General features: G+C 37.1%; 1 protein-coding gene across 8 annotated transcripts in view; it reads right to left on the bottom strand.

Annotated features, from left to right (window-relative positions):
* The window catches only part of VPS13B (vacuolar protein sorting 13 homolog B), a 423,643-nt gene that overhangs the window by 90,140 nt on the left and 316,068 nt on the right, over positions 1–17,435 (bottom strand). For all 8 annotated transcript variants that reach the window (XM_057366267.1, XM_057366269.1, XM_057366268.1 and 5 more), the window contains exons 35-36: positions 16,635–16,772; positions 4,181–4,585 (exon numbers count right to left, since the gene is read on the bottom strand). In XM_057366267.1, coding sequence (XP_057222250.1) covers positions 4,181–4,585; positions 16,635–16,772 — 543 coding nt within the window. The remainder of the gene's footprint in view (positions 1–4,180; positions 4,586–16,634; positions 16,773–17,435) is intronic.

The following is a 17,435-nucleotide window of genomic DNA, read 5'->3' as shown; positions in this document are numbered from 1 at the left end:
AGTTAACTCCAAAATGAAGTTTGGTCTTTGCTCTGTACCAATTCATATCTGCATTTAATTTCTAATAGTTCTGTAAAGTATCTCGAGTATGTAATTATTTTCAGGTTTAGTAAAAATACTTGCAATCATCATAGGCTCAAACAGTGTTTATTTTTYCCCCCTTATTTCTACGCTAAAGTAATCATCTCTACATATGGGACAAAAGGCTGGGGAATTCTGTGTATGATCTTCAGAATATTTTATGTCCGTAACTCTATTAGTTCAGACGCTGAACAGTAAGACCTCCCTCCTGTGTCCAGAGTAAAATAAGGCTCCACTGAGAGGCTGCAGGCTTCGTGCTGTCTTTCACTTTGGGGAAAGAGTGGTCCTCAGCTTCTCTTAATTTATCTGCTCTTTTGGCAGATAGTTAGTACTAATTTCAAMAACAAACCTAAACAAACTGAAAACCAAATGTTTAGAATTGCATTCTGTTTTATAGTACATCTTCCTAAAGATGATTTCAATTTTAATGCCATGTGACAGTTCTGGAGTGAGTGACACCTCAAGCATGGAACCAAGGGATCTCAGATCTGACTGTGTACCAAGGACTCAAACTCTAACCCCTTTGTAGAAGATTCCACATACTTCAGAGGACAAAAATCACTGAACCTGCTCTAACAACAGTGCTTGGAGTTGGGGTTTCCGTCAACAGCACAAATAAGCTGCCAAGCTAAGTCTGGTATTTACTTGTATAAAATGGGTACAAGTTTAAGTTGTAACTCCAAGCCACAAAATATAAAATGACTAAAAGTAATTGTTTTATTGAACATCAGTACAACAAAGCCCTACCCTTAAGGGTATCAGAAAAACTATAAAGGTAATATCTTTTAAAGTGAAACTAAATTTTTTTTCCTTTGAAATGGGATTTTTTTTTTGTTTTGGTTTGTTATTTTTCCTCTTTGTGCCAGTACACTACAACATACTCTACAACAGTATTGCTTGACTAAAACCAAAATGCTGAGTATGTAACCATGAGTACAGAGTGGAACGTAAGTATTCTAACAGAAATAGTAACCATGTTGTTATAAGTAACTGTTGTACCAAAACCTGAAAAATGTCCAAAAAATAAAGTCCCTTGACAACTAAAGGTTTGGGGTTGTACAACAGCACAGCAGGATATATAGAAATAGAGGTGTTTTAGTTTGATCCAACTGCAGTGTGAGTGTTCAACACTTACAATTTATTTTGTTAGAAGTGAAATAATTCAACTAATTAGCCCCTCTGTTTTTCAGAAGCTATAACTTCTTAATTTCATAAGAAAATAAGAAGAAAAATAAAACRAGAATGCTTTTAGTTTCCATGATTAAACCAGTAAAGTCTAGAGGGAAAACTGATAATTAAAAAAAAAAAAAAAAGTTGGATAGCAAGCTTTTTTCTTAATTTCAGCTAAAAAGAAATGAAAGCAATACAGAAGGTCATGCACTTTTATTTTGCCCCTATAAGGGAGGAAAAATGCCATCAATATATATTCTTCTGAGGGTTTTTTTACACAGTRATTCCTAGCAAATAGGACTCCTTACAAAACAACTTCATCTCCGCATTAAAACTCATCTGGAAAAGGGGTCGTTTACACTGTTTATAAAACAGTGCCACATAAAACGTGTAAAAAACCATATTTCACTAAAAATAGCTTGCGTAAGTAAGGGATTAGAGTAGTTTCTACTGCTATAATTGTTCCTTTGTAGTTTTTTCCATGATGTTTTTGAACAGTGTTTTTAACTATGTTTATTAAAGTCAGCACATCAAAAAGGATCAAAGAGTAAGCTAGTGAGAACCAAAGAAACCCCAAGCGTATTGTGTTGTCTCACTGGGGAGTTATGCAGATTCAAGTAAACAAGTGCAAATTGTTGAGGTTTTAATGAAAATTTTCTACAATTATTGTATCTGAAGTCATTCTATATAATAACATCTGTACAGCAGATGGTCACACTGTACAAAAGGCAAGCAATGCTCCTTTTTCTTCCTCTGTTTTAACAGTACATCTGAGATGACTACTTTTGTCATTGTGCTTAGCTTGGTTCAGCAAATAATTCGTAAAATGCAGCTGCTGCAGATGGTCACAATAGTTATTTGACTGTAAAATCAAAGACACAGTGAAGTATTCATGTATTAGTTTCATTCTATTAAAAAAAAAATCTGACATTAACCCTCTTCAGCTCAAAAGGTGTATCTATAAAAGCTTTTATAAAAAAGAAGAACTGAGATATTTAAATGCTCCTTCCTCTCAAGACACAGCTACAAACTTTTTTAAATTGAGTTAGCTTGCATAATTTCTTTTAATAATAAAACAAATCTAGTTAGTAACTGTGGTATGCTTCCAAAGTATTTTTAGCACAAGATTATAATACCATTTCCTTCACACTATTTTCTCTCCTGAAGTTTGAATTTCCACTTGGGTTTCTATCAGCACTTTAAATTCAGATTAGTAATTGTAAATAAAAATCCAAGCAATTTAYTAAAAAGATTTTTTTGACAGGCAGTTTTGTGGAATGTGTGTGTCTTTTGCTCTTATTAAAACGAAAAATTAATTTACTGGCCCATCGCAACAGCATGCAAAACCTCACGCAGATGCATTTTTCTCTTTAAAAAGTAGAGATAAAGCAATTTTAACTGGAAAAAAAATGTGAAGTGTCTGTTGATGTCTGTTATTGTCTGGTTATGAAAGTTCTTTATATAGAATAACTAATGTCCATTTTCATTAGATTCAACATCAGTATTGCTTTATTTCACAATTCCTGCCAGAGTATGACCGTACTGAAGATTCATGTATCACTTGTAACACGTAAAATAAAGAYTGATTTCCTCAGACTGCCAGAAGAATTAAGAAAGAGAACTTTGTAGCTGAAAATCTCTCTGAGGCTTAACATGCAAGGCAAGGTACGTCCTCCTTCTGGGAGGATGAAAAACTCCAGGGTAAGTGATGTACAGGGCTGCGTTTGCCAAATTGCTTCACAGCGCGGTGACGGAGCCGCCCCGCTTTGATATATGGAAGCATGATGTGGACACCATAACGTACCATGGGACAGATAATGCACAAATGATACAGGGAACTGATGGGAGGGAAGAGATTATTACACAGAACCAAAACCAAAACTATTTAAAGCACATTATAAAGGCTTTTACTTGGTTGCAGTGACTTCTGTGACAGAGTTGTGATCTGAATGGAAAAGCGTGCAAACACAGGCACTGCTCCTGCCTGCACTGCTACTTCTTCATGGATAAATCAGAAGTTTCAGGTCCCGGCACTTTCATGGGTTTTCATGTCYTATGAACCTTAAAATTTTCATTTTTAGCTTTTAAAACAATAACTTGCTGGACTGAGAAAAACATTCTTTTTCTGATGAAAAAGAAATAAATCACCACCTCACTTGGCCAACAGCTTGTTCCTCTCAGCTACAGACCATTTTACCTCACAAGCTACTCTGCCAACTACCTACATCTGGCTCATCTCTATACCATGGAAATATATCATCTTATTAATTTTATTGAAATACTAATAAAACAATTTACAATGACACTGAAAATATCTTCATTTTAAATGAGTCTCTGGTATCTGGTTAATTGCACCCGAGGTGTAAAGYTTCCTTGCAGTGCTTCAGTAATGAGGCCAGAGTGCCTGTTTTCCCTGTGTGACTCTCAGGTGTGCAGAGGAAATATGTAAAGATTGAAAACTTCATAAGTCTGAAGGAGAATAACAGCATTACACAATATTTACACAGCAGCACCTGTCAGGGCTCTGAACAACTATTTTTGTATTTTTTAGACAGAAACAAAGGTCCTAACAGGAAAATCTAGTTATAGAGTGAAAATTGTCAAAATTTTGCCCTTTGAATTATGTGCTAAATTATCAGAATACCAGATGAATGGTTCTCATAACCACTATTTCAGCCAGAATTCCATCAATAAATTAGTAATTACAAGCTAGGGGATATCAATTACAAAATTAAACATTCTTGGCTGCTACCTCACTGAAAGGAAAGCTCAGGTAATGGAGTCTATCAGGGATTTGATATTTTCTGTTGTGGATTTATGATGTTGGCCAGAGCAGTTCCCTGTGATGCCCCACACTTTGAAACTAGACCACTATTAGACAAACCAGTAGCACTTCCAACTTTAAAAAAAAACCTTTTCAACCTCTTACCTGCAGTTTTATGTCCACTTCTAATGTTCAGGCTCCCACTGAGGCTTGAGAAAGAGACTAACAAACAAGGTTTACTGGGATGTGGGATGGTTTCCATCAAAACAACCACTTGAACGGTGTGAATGGAAATTTTCTGGAGGCAGGAAAGGGCTTGCCACAAGTTTTCTTGCACTGAAGCCTTTTGCACAGCRTTGGTGTGCACTGCAGGTAGGAAGTCCTTTGAATTGGGGTGTCTGGATATCAAAGTGMCATCCTCGTCTGGAACACCAGCTGATGGAGCAGCCTCATTCTTGGGCTCATCATCATTTGAGGTTGTGATTTTCTTCAAGAACTGGTTTATTTGGTCAAGTCTGGCAAAACTGAGATTTGCTTTCAAAGGTTTTGATATGTCCACATTAATGTCAGCTGTAGGGGAAAATTGAAGAAAGAAATTTGAAAGCTATAGTACAATTATTCAAGCTATGTACAAATATTGGGCATTGAGTGTAAATAGCTTTTCCACCATATTTCCACCATGTTTCATTAAAAGGACTGAATCAATGTTAAAACATAGCAAAACAATATTTTTAGGAATAAATCTGAATTGAAATATAATGAAAATAACTACAAGCCACCTTCACTATACACTGTTTTAAAGGAARAAACATGGCACAATGTGGATCTTATCTCTTTGTTTCTCCCCAGGGATCACCACAGCTATCTCAAAGACACACAATTTAATTGAGTGTGTATGAGGGCAGATACATTAGCTCTTTTGTGTCAGAATAAAAATATACTTCACATTCTCTTGAGTTTTATATCCAGAAGGACTATTTGACTAAACTCCAAAGCCAACAGCGAACACTTTCAACACATTTAAATGAGTGAATAACATGTGTATTCTGTTGTTTCCTATGCAGTTCATATGCAGCAGTCATCAATACACTTTCAAGATGAAATGTGAAATAAAAAGCAAATACAAAAATTGAGGTATATTTAGACTTCTTCATTTTCCAGGGAGATAGGAATAATTTACAGTTTTAATTTTTTTTTTAAAATCATGATAATTTTTAAAATGCTTTTAGTTTCTTTACCAGGAAGGGTTTTGGTATTTCCCAGGCTACTAAAAGACGCACAGAATTTTTAGGAATCACAATCAATATGAACAACATTGTAAACAGCAATATTTTAGTAACTGAGATGTAGGAATTACCAAGATTATTTCTCAGACAGGAAGCAGGATTTTATGAAACTTATTTCTGTGCTGCAGTATCAGCACATAACAATTCCTTACAGAAATCCAGCTTTTAAGTCAGTTTTTAGGATTTTTCATTCCCAGTTCAGTTTTTGRCCAGTAATCAGACAGCTATTCTCTTTAGGGGGAAAAGTATGCTTTTCCCTTTGCTCTTTGATTGCCACTGCCCCAACCCCACAAACCAAAAGCGATTAAAATTCTGTGCATATATCTAAACCAGATAAAACATTCAAACAGCACTACTTAGTTTCAAGTTTCATTATAAATATATACAGGAAACACTGTTTGTTGAAGGTTTTACACAGATTAATGAATATTTCATCAAAACTAGCTTCAAGTTCTCCAGGATCACATCTTACTCTTAACATTGATGCAAACTAATGATCTTGAGTCTCCCATTCTTCAGGTAAATTTTTACACTAACAGTAAAGGGCTGCAGGGGGAGAGTTTCAGAGCAGCTTTTAAGCACAGACTTATATTGACTTCAGACACTCACAGGCACATGACAATGTACTTTTCTGATCCCCTCCCCCCAAAAATATCTGGCAGATTTCCTACAAAGATAAGGGAAATWTATTAATGGCCATGTGAGATCTGTCATAGCTGAATTTAAAAAACTCAAAATAATCTTAGAAAAATGTCTGCAATACTGCACAAGTTRCAGCTAACTGAAATTGAACACTGAAAAACAATTTTTAACTGTAACTTAGAATTTTAATTAATGGTTTGCTGAAAATGCTTTTTCTTCTGTTTAAAGCCTTCCACACTGAACCAGGACCTGGCAAATAGTTAGCCAATATGTGAGTTCAGTAGAAAGGCAAGTACCAAAGCTAGGAGGGTGGGCATTAGAAGAAAACAACATTGGAAAGGATTGTTAAACACTGGAATGGGCTGCCCAGGAAGTTGGTGGAGTCACCATCCAAAGAGGAGCTCAAGAAACAACTGGACGTGGCACTTAGTGCCAGGGTCTGTTTGACACGGTGGTGATCAGTCTAAGGTTGGACTCAATGATCTCAGAGGTCTTTTCCAACCTCAGTTACTCTGTGAAGATTTTCAGGCATCCAAAACCATACCAGAGCAACTTGGAGGATTTTTCTAAATACTTATACACAACAATGGGAAGAAAAATGTCATAACACTTTGGAAAAACTCCCCACAGTTCTTGGCACTAGGAATAGCCCAAGATTTGCTTGCTTTTTTGTTTTGCAGACATCACAGAAAGGGTCTCTCCTTTCTTTGAATAGAGAAAGGAAGAAAGTRGAGTCCCATGCGACATTATGGCATTAATTTATTTACAGTACTCAAATGAAAAGGAGTATTTTTAAAATGAAGTGTTAAAAAAATCAATCAACTGCCTYATCAACTTGAATTTCTCCCTTAGCAATGTAGTAATAATGGAGTAAAACAGAATAAATGTTGTTTATTGCTTCTGCTAAATAATTAAGTTTCTAAGTTAGTAAAGGAGGACCCTAACTSCTTTACTCGTACGGCAACTTTCACATCTAACTTATCTAATTATCTGCTTATCTAATGCACATCTAATTGCCAGCACCTTCCTGTGTTAATAAAGCCCAGAAGAACAAACCTCCCTGAAACCCAAAAACTGCTTAGACATTTAGACTGTTGACACAACAGGTGTCAAGAGCTTAACCCAAAGAGCAAACTGAATGTGAAGGATTGAAAAGGAGATGAACATCAAGGCAGAGAATCTTTTTGGGGCTTTTTCGGGCCAGGGCAGAGAAGACAGGGCGTGGGTGCAGCTCAGGGGTGGAACATACTCGGCACCTGGGCCTGTGCTTTATCACTGCTCTTGGCCACTCATCCAAGAAGKCAGGAAAAAAAGGGACACCAGGACACCAGAGAAATGCAAATTACTTCCCTCTTTTCTGTTTGGAGACTGTACACGTCACACAGAAAAATCTTGTCRCGACTGATAACCTGACAAAGTTTTGTACGAAGTTTTTATTACCCAGTAAATCATCCCTGACAAAATGTGATGGCAGCCAGAGGCATAATTGCAGAAAATGTAACTTTGGAACATTCACTGCAAATATTTTAACTATCTCATAATGGYATAGGTTATTTTTACAACTGGTTAAAGATTATGTAAAGAGATTCTTTGGCACTTTAAGTAAAACATTAAAAAAAACCCCRCAATTGAGCAATCTTTAGTCTTTGACCTCTTTTACACTTTATCCTTTGCAATGCAAAAGAAATTTTAACATTCCTTCTAAGGAAAATACATTTAAGTGATGGACAGGACAATGAAACTGATGAAATATGAAGAGCTGTTTATAGAAGTTGATTAAGATAGATGTTCAGCAGCTTCATCAGACACTCAAAATGGGCTAAAAGAAGATTTAAGAAACACCCAGATTCAACCAGAATAAAATTTYTGGGGTGGAAAATCCAAGTGTAACAGTTTTTTTAGATTACTTTAAACACCTTGAGAAGAACAGCACATAACATAGTGCAGATTCTGTACCCATAGAAAAACAGACTCTTCCTGTAACTCAACTAACTCTTCAAATTGTCCAAAATTATATCACAATCAGGACAGAGCAAAAGKTAGCTCAAAGCTACTTTTAACTCCTCAATTACATCAGCCTCTCCTATGCCTAATAGTGGCTGGCTACCAAAATTATAACCCAATGCATCATTTAGATTTAAGATGTATTTTGCCACGCATTATCTATTTCCAGTAAATAAAAAGTGAAAAAAATACTGTGCTTGCAAATAGATTGTATCAAGTGAGTTTTTTCTGTTATGTTTAACTTGATTGAACTAAATGGTATCAGAGCAATTTTTTAATTACAGTATAGCATTTCAGTGTAGAATCTGAGTTGTTCTTTCTCCCCCTCCATTTCTTCACTGCACCTCTTTAGATTATCCAGTAAACCCATGTATTTCAATTATTACTTTCTAATTAGCCTTTACAACTTTCTGAACAGCTACTAGGAAACAGAATGATGAAATAACTAGTGAGTTAAAAGGAGATTAGATAAATATAAATAAATTACACTTATTATATGCTCCCACCAAACCAAGAGATGACTTAACAGGAGGAAAAAGAAACACTTTGGAATAAYGAAATCAGAGAGGGAATTCAGGTCCCAGAGGCGATTCTACGGAGTTTTATGTTAATGTACACCTTGTGGGGGACCRAAAATCAACTGGAATAGTTTCCTGAAAACCGTTTCCAGCTATTTTCTCATTTAAAAAGTTCCAACTTCACTTGACCCATTAGTCATCATATTACTTACATTTATTATGTATTTTGAAATCTATTACAAAAAACCCAATGGATTCAATATGGCCTGTTTGAACTAAATCATAACAACTATAAAAGAAAGCCTATGAGCAGCATTCTGAAATTTCTGTCTGAAACAATTTCTTTCTTTGTCATTTTATTACTTAGAGCTTCAGATAAAAAAATTTCAGGGTTACGAGTATTTTACCCTTGTTCTCCATAACATTCAAATTTGTATTGGGAAGATATAATTTTCATCTGTGAACTTGGGATAATGATATTACTCAAAAGGACTTTTACTCAGAGGGCTAAGGATGAATAAGCAGCACAAAAATAACAAGAGCTCCTAGCACGTTGCTCCAGATAAATTCCAGCTCTTACTGAAGTCAGTGGGCTTATTCTAATATATCCCATAAGTTAATGTACACAATGTTACTATTTCTATGACTAATAAAATACCATTGTATTTTCTTTATCTTAAATACCAGAATGAAAATGCCATGGAAATTAGTCATAAGCTGAATATGGCTGGATCAATGGGCCAACACTATAAGGTTCARTAAGGCAAAATGTGAGTCCTGCACTTGTGTCACAACAATCAATCCCATACAGAGCTACAGGCTGGGGGAAGGGCGTGGGGAAAGCTGCTTCTTGGAAAAGGACCCAGGGGGTGCTTGCTGACAGCAGCTGAATGTGAGCCAGAATGTGTCCAGATGGCCAAGGCCAGTGTCATCCTGGCCTGTGTCAGCAATAGTGTGGCCAGCAGGGTCAGGGCAGTGATTGTGCCCCTGTGCTGGGCACTGCTGAGGCCACATCTGCAGTGCTGTGTCCAGTTCTGGGCCCCTCACTAGAAAAAGGACACCGAGATTCTGGGGCGTGTCCAGAGAAGGGCAGTGGAGCTGGTGAAGGGTCTGGATAGTAACTCTTRAATGGCAGCTGAGGGGAACTRGGGTTGCTTAGCCTGGAGAAAAGGAGGCTCAGGTGGAACCTTATCCCTCTCCACAACTTCCTGAAAGGAGGTTGGAGCCAGGTGGGGATTGGCCTCYTCTCCCAGGCAGCCGGCAACAGGACAAGAGGAAATGGCCTCAAACTGTGCCAGAGGAAGTTCAGGTTGGACATCAAGAAGATTTTTTTCCTTGAAAGGRTAGTCAGGCATTGTGATGGGCTGCTCAGAGAGGTGGTGGAGTCACCATCCCTTGAAGTGTTAAAGGAATAACTGGACGTGGCACTTAGTGCTATGGTTTAGCTGCCATTATGGTGTTCAGTCAAAGGTGGGATTGGATCTTGGAGGTCTTTCCCAACCTTGATGATGCTATCATTTGTAAGACTGGGATCTTTTTAAAGACTGAGAAATGTTGAAGTGTGAGAGAGAAAAATATGCTATTTTCTAAGAATTTGTTCATTTTCCATAACCCTCATGAAGCAGTGGATCTTTTATTTCTCATAGGTAACACAGAAAAGGCCAAGTCATTCTCCTTGAGGCTGGACACGGATCTCACTCTCACCCACCCCAAGAAGGTTGCAAAATACTGTATTTCTCACCCACCCCAAGAAGGTTGCAATATACAGCACTTCTATAGAAGAAACTACTATTTATCCTTAAATCTTAAGATGATTTAATTTCCTAGTCCTTAACAGGAGAGGAGCGGACATGGCATGAARCATTTTACCAACAGAGATACTCTTTCTTCCTCAGCCACCCATCCTGATGTRGGGAGTTTAAACAGAGGAAATCTGAGGAAGGTAAAGGTAATCTTAAGCCCTGACTCTGATTTGGAGTCAGGGTGGCCCTTCAGCAATAGGGTAATGACTGAATTACAAAAATTAAATTTATAAAAATAGGAAAGAGACATGTAAAGAAAAGACTACTTGCACTGTTCTCAATTGTCTCTGGTCAGGCATCAAAAGAGACACAAATTAAGAGAAATTGAAAAGCAAGAAGAATCCAAATGAATTGTTTTTATCCTCTAATTCATCATTCCCAATTTGGATCAAGGGAAAACGAGGAAGAAACTTGAGACAAGGCTTCAGAGGCCATCTGCAGTCCATCTTGCATTCTGCTTCTGTGAGACAGATGCCAGTTAGTCTAGAAGAGACTGGTAATCACTGCTCAGTACTTCTACCTACTGCTGTCTGAGCAGCCCCCAGCTCAGCTCTGTAAGGCCAATGTGGCAAACTACAGCCTCCAGGGAGCTGAACCACTGACATCACATGAAGGTGACACTCAGACATTAACAGCTCCAGCTAGCCAGTGCCCAGCTTTGAGATCTCAGACCAAGCTTAGAGTGATGCAATTCTATCCATTATTTTAAAAAAACATCACAAGTAAATCAAGATAAATTGTTGCAGGTCAAGAAGACCAAAGATACCATTAATAAACATGGAGAGTGACTGCTATTCAGTAGATGCTGACTGAAATTAAGCAACCGTGCAGCAACCAAATACAGCTCAGAAGTGTGTCAAGGGCTGGGTGGTGAGAATAAAAACTGTAATGGGGGCATTCGGAGGCACTGTCATGAAAGGAAAACCCTGGCTAAGGGAAACATTAACTCTCTCAACAGAGAGTCAAGGGAAGATAAAGCACACTACAGTGAGACGAAATAAATTGTTCCAGGTCATAGAGCACGTTTGTGGAAAAGACAAGAACCCAYAAATACTAATGCTCTATTTTCTGCTTAGCTGCTGAATAATACATCTGTATTAAGACACACATTTAAAAAAAAAAAAGTTTTCAGAAAATGGAGAAAATGTTTGAAGTGAGTGTTAAAAGAATGCCAATATACTAAAAAATATTATAAGAAAATATTTTACAACTTATCCATGTGGCTTCAGTGTGCTGTTTTAATTTTCAGTACTTAGGCATATAACAAACTAAATTTAAAATAAGTGTTGTAGACACTACTTTTAGAAAGGTACTTTGATAATTTTACTCATTATTACACTGATATTACAGACCATAGATRTGTCAAATCCAAAGCAATACCTACAGCCTGGTACACCTGTTTGGAATATTTCTCTTTGCCCTCTTAATCAAATAAATATAATTTCATGGCTACAGTGTCAGTGCTTTAAAAACTTGTTTGTAAAAGAGCAAAGGGAAAAAAAAACCTACTAGAAAGCTCAAAAGTTTTGCAAATGACCCAGAGTTAATTAGAAAAGTCTGCACCCTGGCTAGTTCCCCTTCTCACGTGTCAGCTCTCATTAAATCAAAAAATTCTCCTTTCAAAGTTAACAAACACCATGGTTAACAAAACTGTTAAACTGGGATCAAGTGGGCACATTCCTAGGTTTATATATGATGTCATGCTAAGCAGCCCACAGCTGAACTTGCAAGTAGTATGAATGATTTTTCAATATATTAAGTATCTGATCTAATGCTAATTTTCTCTCTATAGGCTAACTGTGCTGGGAACAGGTGGCCCTGCTTTCAATTACGGAGGGCTAACATGCCAGTGTGAGGCCTGGATTAGTTCACCTTCTCACAGGGAATTTGCCTCGGTTGGGAATGGATTTATTATGGCTTCACACATGGAGCGGAGCTCATGTCAGCTGAGGGCAGTGATACATCATATGATTCAAATTAACCTGCTGTGGACTGTTCCGCAGGGCTGATATTGTGTATTAAAATGACGACATTTTTAAAACAGCTTGAAAGAAACCAGGATTGCTGAAGTGCAATGGTTCCAATTTGTTCCAACTAATCTATCACCTGCTGGAGATATTATTCTAGTGGGTTTCTGGTAGCTGCTATTTTCCAGGTTTCTCCAAATCACTGACCTTGGTAATGGATACAACTGTTGCCTCTGCAAACWGCGAGGAAAAAAGGCTGGAGAGGGTGTCATGGTGCAGCTCTGATCCTTGATTTTTATGCCTAAGCCCAGATCCACTGCTRTGCCCCTCGTGGTGCCCAAATCATGGGTGGAGGGTCCGGCATGAAAGAGAAACCCACCAGGTCCCCAGCCCTCACTCTATCTTTCAACGGTACACATTTCTTAGTTTATTTGAATATTGTCTTCTGCAGAGATTATTTATAAAGGTGAATTATTACATTACTTCACAACTAACCCAACGCCTTCCCAGGAAGATACAGGGGAAAGAGGATTTCAGTACAAAACATCTACAATTKGCATGTATAATTATTTCAAGGCAATTTATATGAAGCTGTACTTCATAAATATGTTTTGTATCATTTGCATCCAGAAAGAATATATAAAAAAAGACAGCTTTCTTTTATAGCTAAGAACGGTGATTAAAAAAAAAAAATCCAGAAAAAGGACTAGAAGGTAAAGACAATAATTTTTCAAAGCCTATTAAAACAAGATGTCATATTTGTTCCTCACCTAATGAATTGTGTCTAATGCTAAGCAATAAATAGTTCATTTCCACGTATTACACAAATATTAGATGTACAATGCAGAAAACAGACTGAATATAAAAGATTGAGGGTCATGCAAATGATGTAAATGGAATTTTAAAATTCCTAAATAATTAGTTTCTGTAGAAAGAGAAAGAAGTCCTTTAATACATTGTGGGGTTAAAGTTGAGGTCTGTTCCCAGAGGCCTGATGATGAATGCTTATTTCTCCTAGGATCCTATTACCTTAAATCTGGAAGAAATATAATTTTTCTTTAGTTGCCAAAAATGTACAAAATAATCAACYCATGTGGCAAGAAGTGCATTAATGTATCCTGTTATTCTCATTTAATTAGTGGTTTCCAAGTTTAGCTACTTGCTGTAGTTTTTTGATCTCCAAGCTAATATAGACTGACAACCTGGTTTCCTGTGTGGTGAAACCACATGATTTTTCTGTGGAACACTATCTACTTATCTACTTCAGCCGACAAACTATTTGCAAGGACTGGTTTTATCTAACACAGCAAACACTGGCAGCTACTTGCAGATTTTTTTCTGTTAACTGCTCRATATTATTTTGCACTATAAAACATAGGCATGTTTGATTCTTACATTTGAAATTTAACCTCAACACACCAACAAGGTATTTTGAAAGAAAAATAGCATTACAATTAAAACATTGACCTCTGAACACTTAAAATCTACACAGAAAACTGTACAGTTATCCCAACTGCTACACCAGATTTTTGCCTGCACAGGCACAGCTTTCAAAAACGTGCTGACCTTTCAGAACAGTACATCATCTGTAACCAAGAGGCAGCACCTACATTCAATGCATTCCAGCAATATACTTATAACTGCAGTTATAAACCACATATACATAAATGACGATGAAAACACACAGTGTGTCATTAGAAAATAGGTCACTTAGTAGCAGCACTCTTTGCCAGATATTCCCCAAAAAAGAATAGCCTTCAAGGCCTGCAATGTAACTACTCCAGCGGGGCCTTTATTTACTCAATTTATTAGCTAAGCTGTCTCCCATCACACATACTGTTTGTTGACCTTGCAAGAGCTCTTGGGAGTCTTGCCGAGGTTCTTGTCCTCAAAGACAGCTGCCAGCTGAGTTAGGATCTGGTGGTGTAACACTTTCTCCAGGCCTGCTGACGGCCAAGCTACCTCACCCTGGAAGAAGCTGTGGTTAGGGGACTTCTTGTCCCRCAGGGGAGTCAGTAACTCATTTTCCAGTAGCCTGCTGAGGAGCTGTCAAGCTCTTGTAACTCTTTGCATGTGCTGTTCTGATGCAATCACATGCAGAATGAGCCTTCCATTACTCATCCAACGAAACTTCCATCCCCCAAGGAAGGCTTCTTGGTAAAGGTTAGTTTATTCGAAGAGGATCTCATAGTGGTAATGGCTGAGGTTAGAARAATCTGCAAGGGAAGGCGGAGCTGTTTTGTTGTACTACACTGGCAAACACTTCATTAAAATTCAGAGAAATTACTGTTGAGTCATGTGCAATGATATTTCCAATTAGCAGCAAAAAGATGATGAAAAAATGCCTTCTGGCTAAGAATAGATCCTGGAAGAAATCTCTGAAGTTTCAAATGTTTTGTAAGAATAAACAGAATGAAGATGATGATGCGTTAATTTATGGTTTTCCAGTTCCCTATTCAGCCAAACATTAAGGAGTGGAGAGATTTAACACTAATGCAAGATAGGACTGAGTTGTTGAAATTGGGCGTGGACACTTACACTGCTTGTGAATATATACTTTGCAAGCTGGTACCAACTTTCATGTTTGCCACTTTAGTTAGGAATCTGTCCTACTGACAGGCCAGGATCAGGGAAACACCCTCAGCTGTGTAACAAATTAAATATAAAGGCTCTGCCAGGAGACTATGGGGAGAACCTTGAGAGAGGTGGAATGCACAGATGAAGGGTCTGGGAATAGGGAAATCTGACAAACGTGGGGACAGAGGACATAAAAGAACTGGGGGGAGAAAGATAAAAGAAAACCATTCTGGCAGCAGTTATCAAAAGGTCACTGATAGTAGATACCTTTACCCCTCTTGTGCTGCTCCTGATTAGAATGAAAAGTTATTGTTACTCTCAATGAACCTTTATTCTTCTCAAATGGCAGTAGAAATTACAATAGGTCTGAAAGTTGAAAGGCCGATTCAAGTAGCCAAATACAGACCAATGTAACAAAAGCTTGGAATGGTAAAGTGGTATGAAAAGTCTTCTCTAAAATGATGTCTTTAAGAGACCATGGAAAACCAAAAAAGGGGGCAATGATGAGGTTTTTCACATACTTCACTGTTTCCCTGAGATTTCTGCCTTTGTGCAAAGAACGTTTTTTCCAGCTACTCATTCACTGGTTACTCAATTTAATGTCTTGGGCTCTGATATTCAGAAGTGATCACTGCTTCGCTGAAAGACAATGTGTTTCCAACATAAAATTCTATATTTTTACGCACTTTGGAAAACTAAATTGTTTTAAATTGCTAACCTTAACATAATGAGAAAACCTTTAATATCCATGTGCTTCAGTTGTCTTCTGTGAAATGGCAAAGGCACAGTATTTCATCAACCATGTGAGGGGTGTGCAGATAAATCAGTATTTCTGTGGTGCTCAGATGCTACAGCAGTAAGGAATGCAAAGGTAATTTCTGCTGCAGGACTAGATAGTGAGCTGTAAGACTGTGTGAATAGGTAACTGAATGAACAGGAAAATCCAGTCTTGAAGAGGTGCTCACTAAATGACTGATACCTGCTCACTGTGTACTGTGTGAAGTTAGGATATTCAAAAAGTGTGAAAAAAGGGGTGAAAAAAGTTAAATAACAAATGATAACAAATATGCATATGAGAAAATAGTTATGATGTATTTTCTAACTTTCACCTCAATTATTCTACATTGTAACTATAAATACATACTTCACAAAATGGATAATACAATTTTCAGGAGTTTCTGATGCTCTCAGAMTGCAACTTCAAGTCATACTATGATATGTAAATGCTAACAAACCTTTATACCACCCCACATATATTAATTAAAGATACGGTACCACTCATATTTAAATTTTACGGTACCAACACTTTGGGTGATTGGAATTTCCAGTGCCAGGTATCTAGATTTAAGAGTACCCAAGAGAAGAAGATGGCTTAGAAAAATCTTCAGAAATATTGTAAAATTAATTTTTTTCTAAACGTAACTGTAATAAAATTTCATTTTTCTAGGATTAAAGGCAGGTAGGTTTTATTCTGCTGGAAATCTTTCTAAATTTACTGTGGGAACAAAATTACTAATTAGACCTTAAACCAATGACTGGTCCAGGTCTGCCCATTCCCCAATTTTCACATGAATTCAGAGTAATTGCTGGAGGAAAACTTCACATTCATGAGCAAGGAATACTTTTCTGACTATCTAGTATCATGGAATCATAGAATAATTAGGGTTGAAAGGGATCTTAATGCTGATCTGTTTGAAACTCCCCTGCCATGGGCASGGACACCTTCCACTAGATCAGCTTGCTCAGGGCCCCATCCCGTGTCTGTGTGTGCATATGTACATACAGATTACATTACAAAATAGAGATTAAAGTGCACTRCTTACCTGGGCCATTAAGGAAGTCTTTAATTTGCACAGTGATAAGAGGAGGTGGAATACCACTTTTAGCATCTGCCTCTCCTGCTACAGTCTGCAACCAAATCTTGCAATAATCCAGAGCTTCTGGTAGAGTCTTCCCAGCATCTACAGACGATAATCATCACAGCCAYTAATTATATTCTATAAATATGATACATACAAGCATACATAGCAAAATGTTACATACAAAATTGACTAAACAAAATGATAAAGTTTTAAATGTAATATGGTAAATAATGTACCTAATATGACTGGTTTACATAACATTTGTGCCTACAGACAGATGCACATGTAGAATAATGCAAGCAAGAGGGCAAAGCTCTAATTACACAAAATTTAGAAAACATACAAAAATRCAAGTAAAATATGAGTAAAATATATCAATAAAACAAGATGACTACAAATAGCATACAATTTTAGCTTTAATTAATGATTAAGGACTTAAGGATTGTTTACAAGAGAATCTGTGCTCAAAACCTGCCAGTGGATTGTATTGCAATTGCTCAGTAGAGAAAATAATAATGGAAAGGCAAATTATAAAGGCAAAACAACCAGAATGCTATGAGACCTGAGGAACAGAGCATGAYAACAGTGCAGTTGTATTATTCCCTCTGGAGCTTCACTCAATAGCAATTGTGTTTCTTTGATCARTTTGTAATACCACAATAGTACATTAAAATTTCATCCATCCAAGTCATCCAAGTTCTTGTCTTCATTTCCCATGTATCATACATATCAAAAACAGCAGTGTAAAAAGGCTTTTTAATA

This window comes from Malurus melanocephalus, unplaced genomic scaffold (assembly GCF_030028575.1).
Source record: "Malurus melanocephalus ecotype Western Australia unplaced genomic scaffold, MMel_1.1 scaffold_62, whole genome shotgun sequence".
In the NCBI taxonomy this organism is placed as follows: domain Eukaryota; kingdom Metazoa; phylum Chordata; class Aves; order Passeriformes; family Maluridae; genus Malurus; species Malurus melanocephalus.
This window is presented reverse-complemented; position numbering and strand designations above follow the sequence as displayed.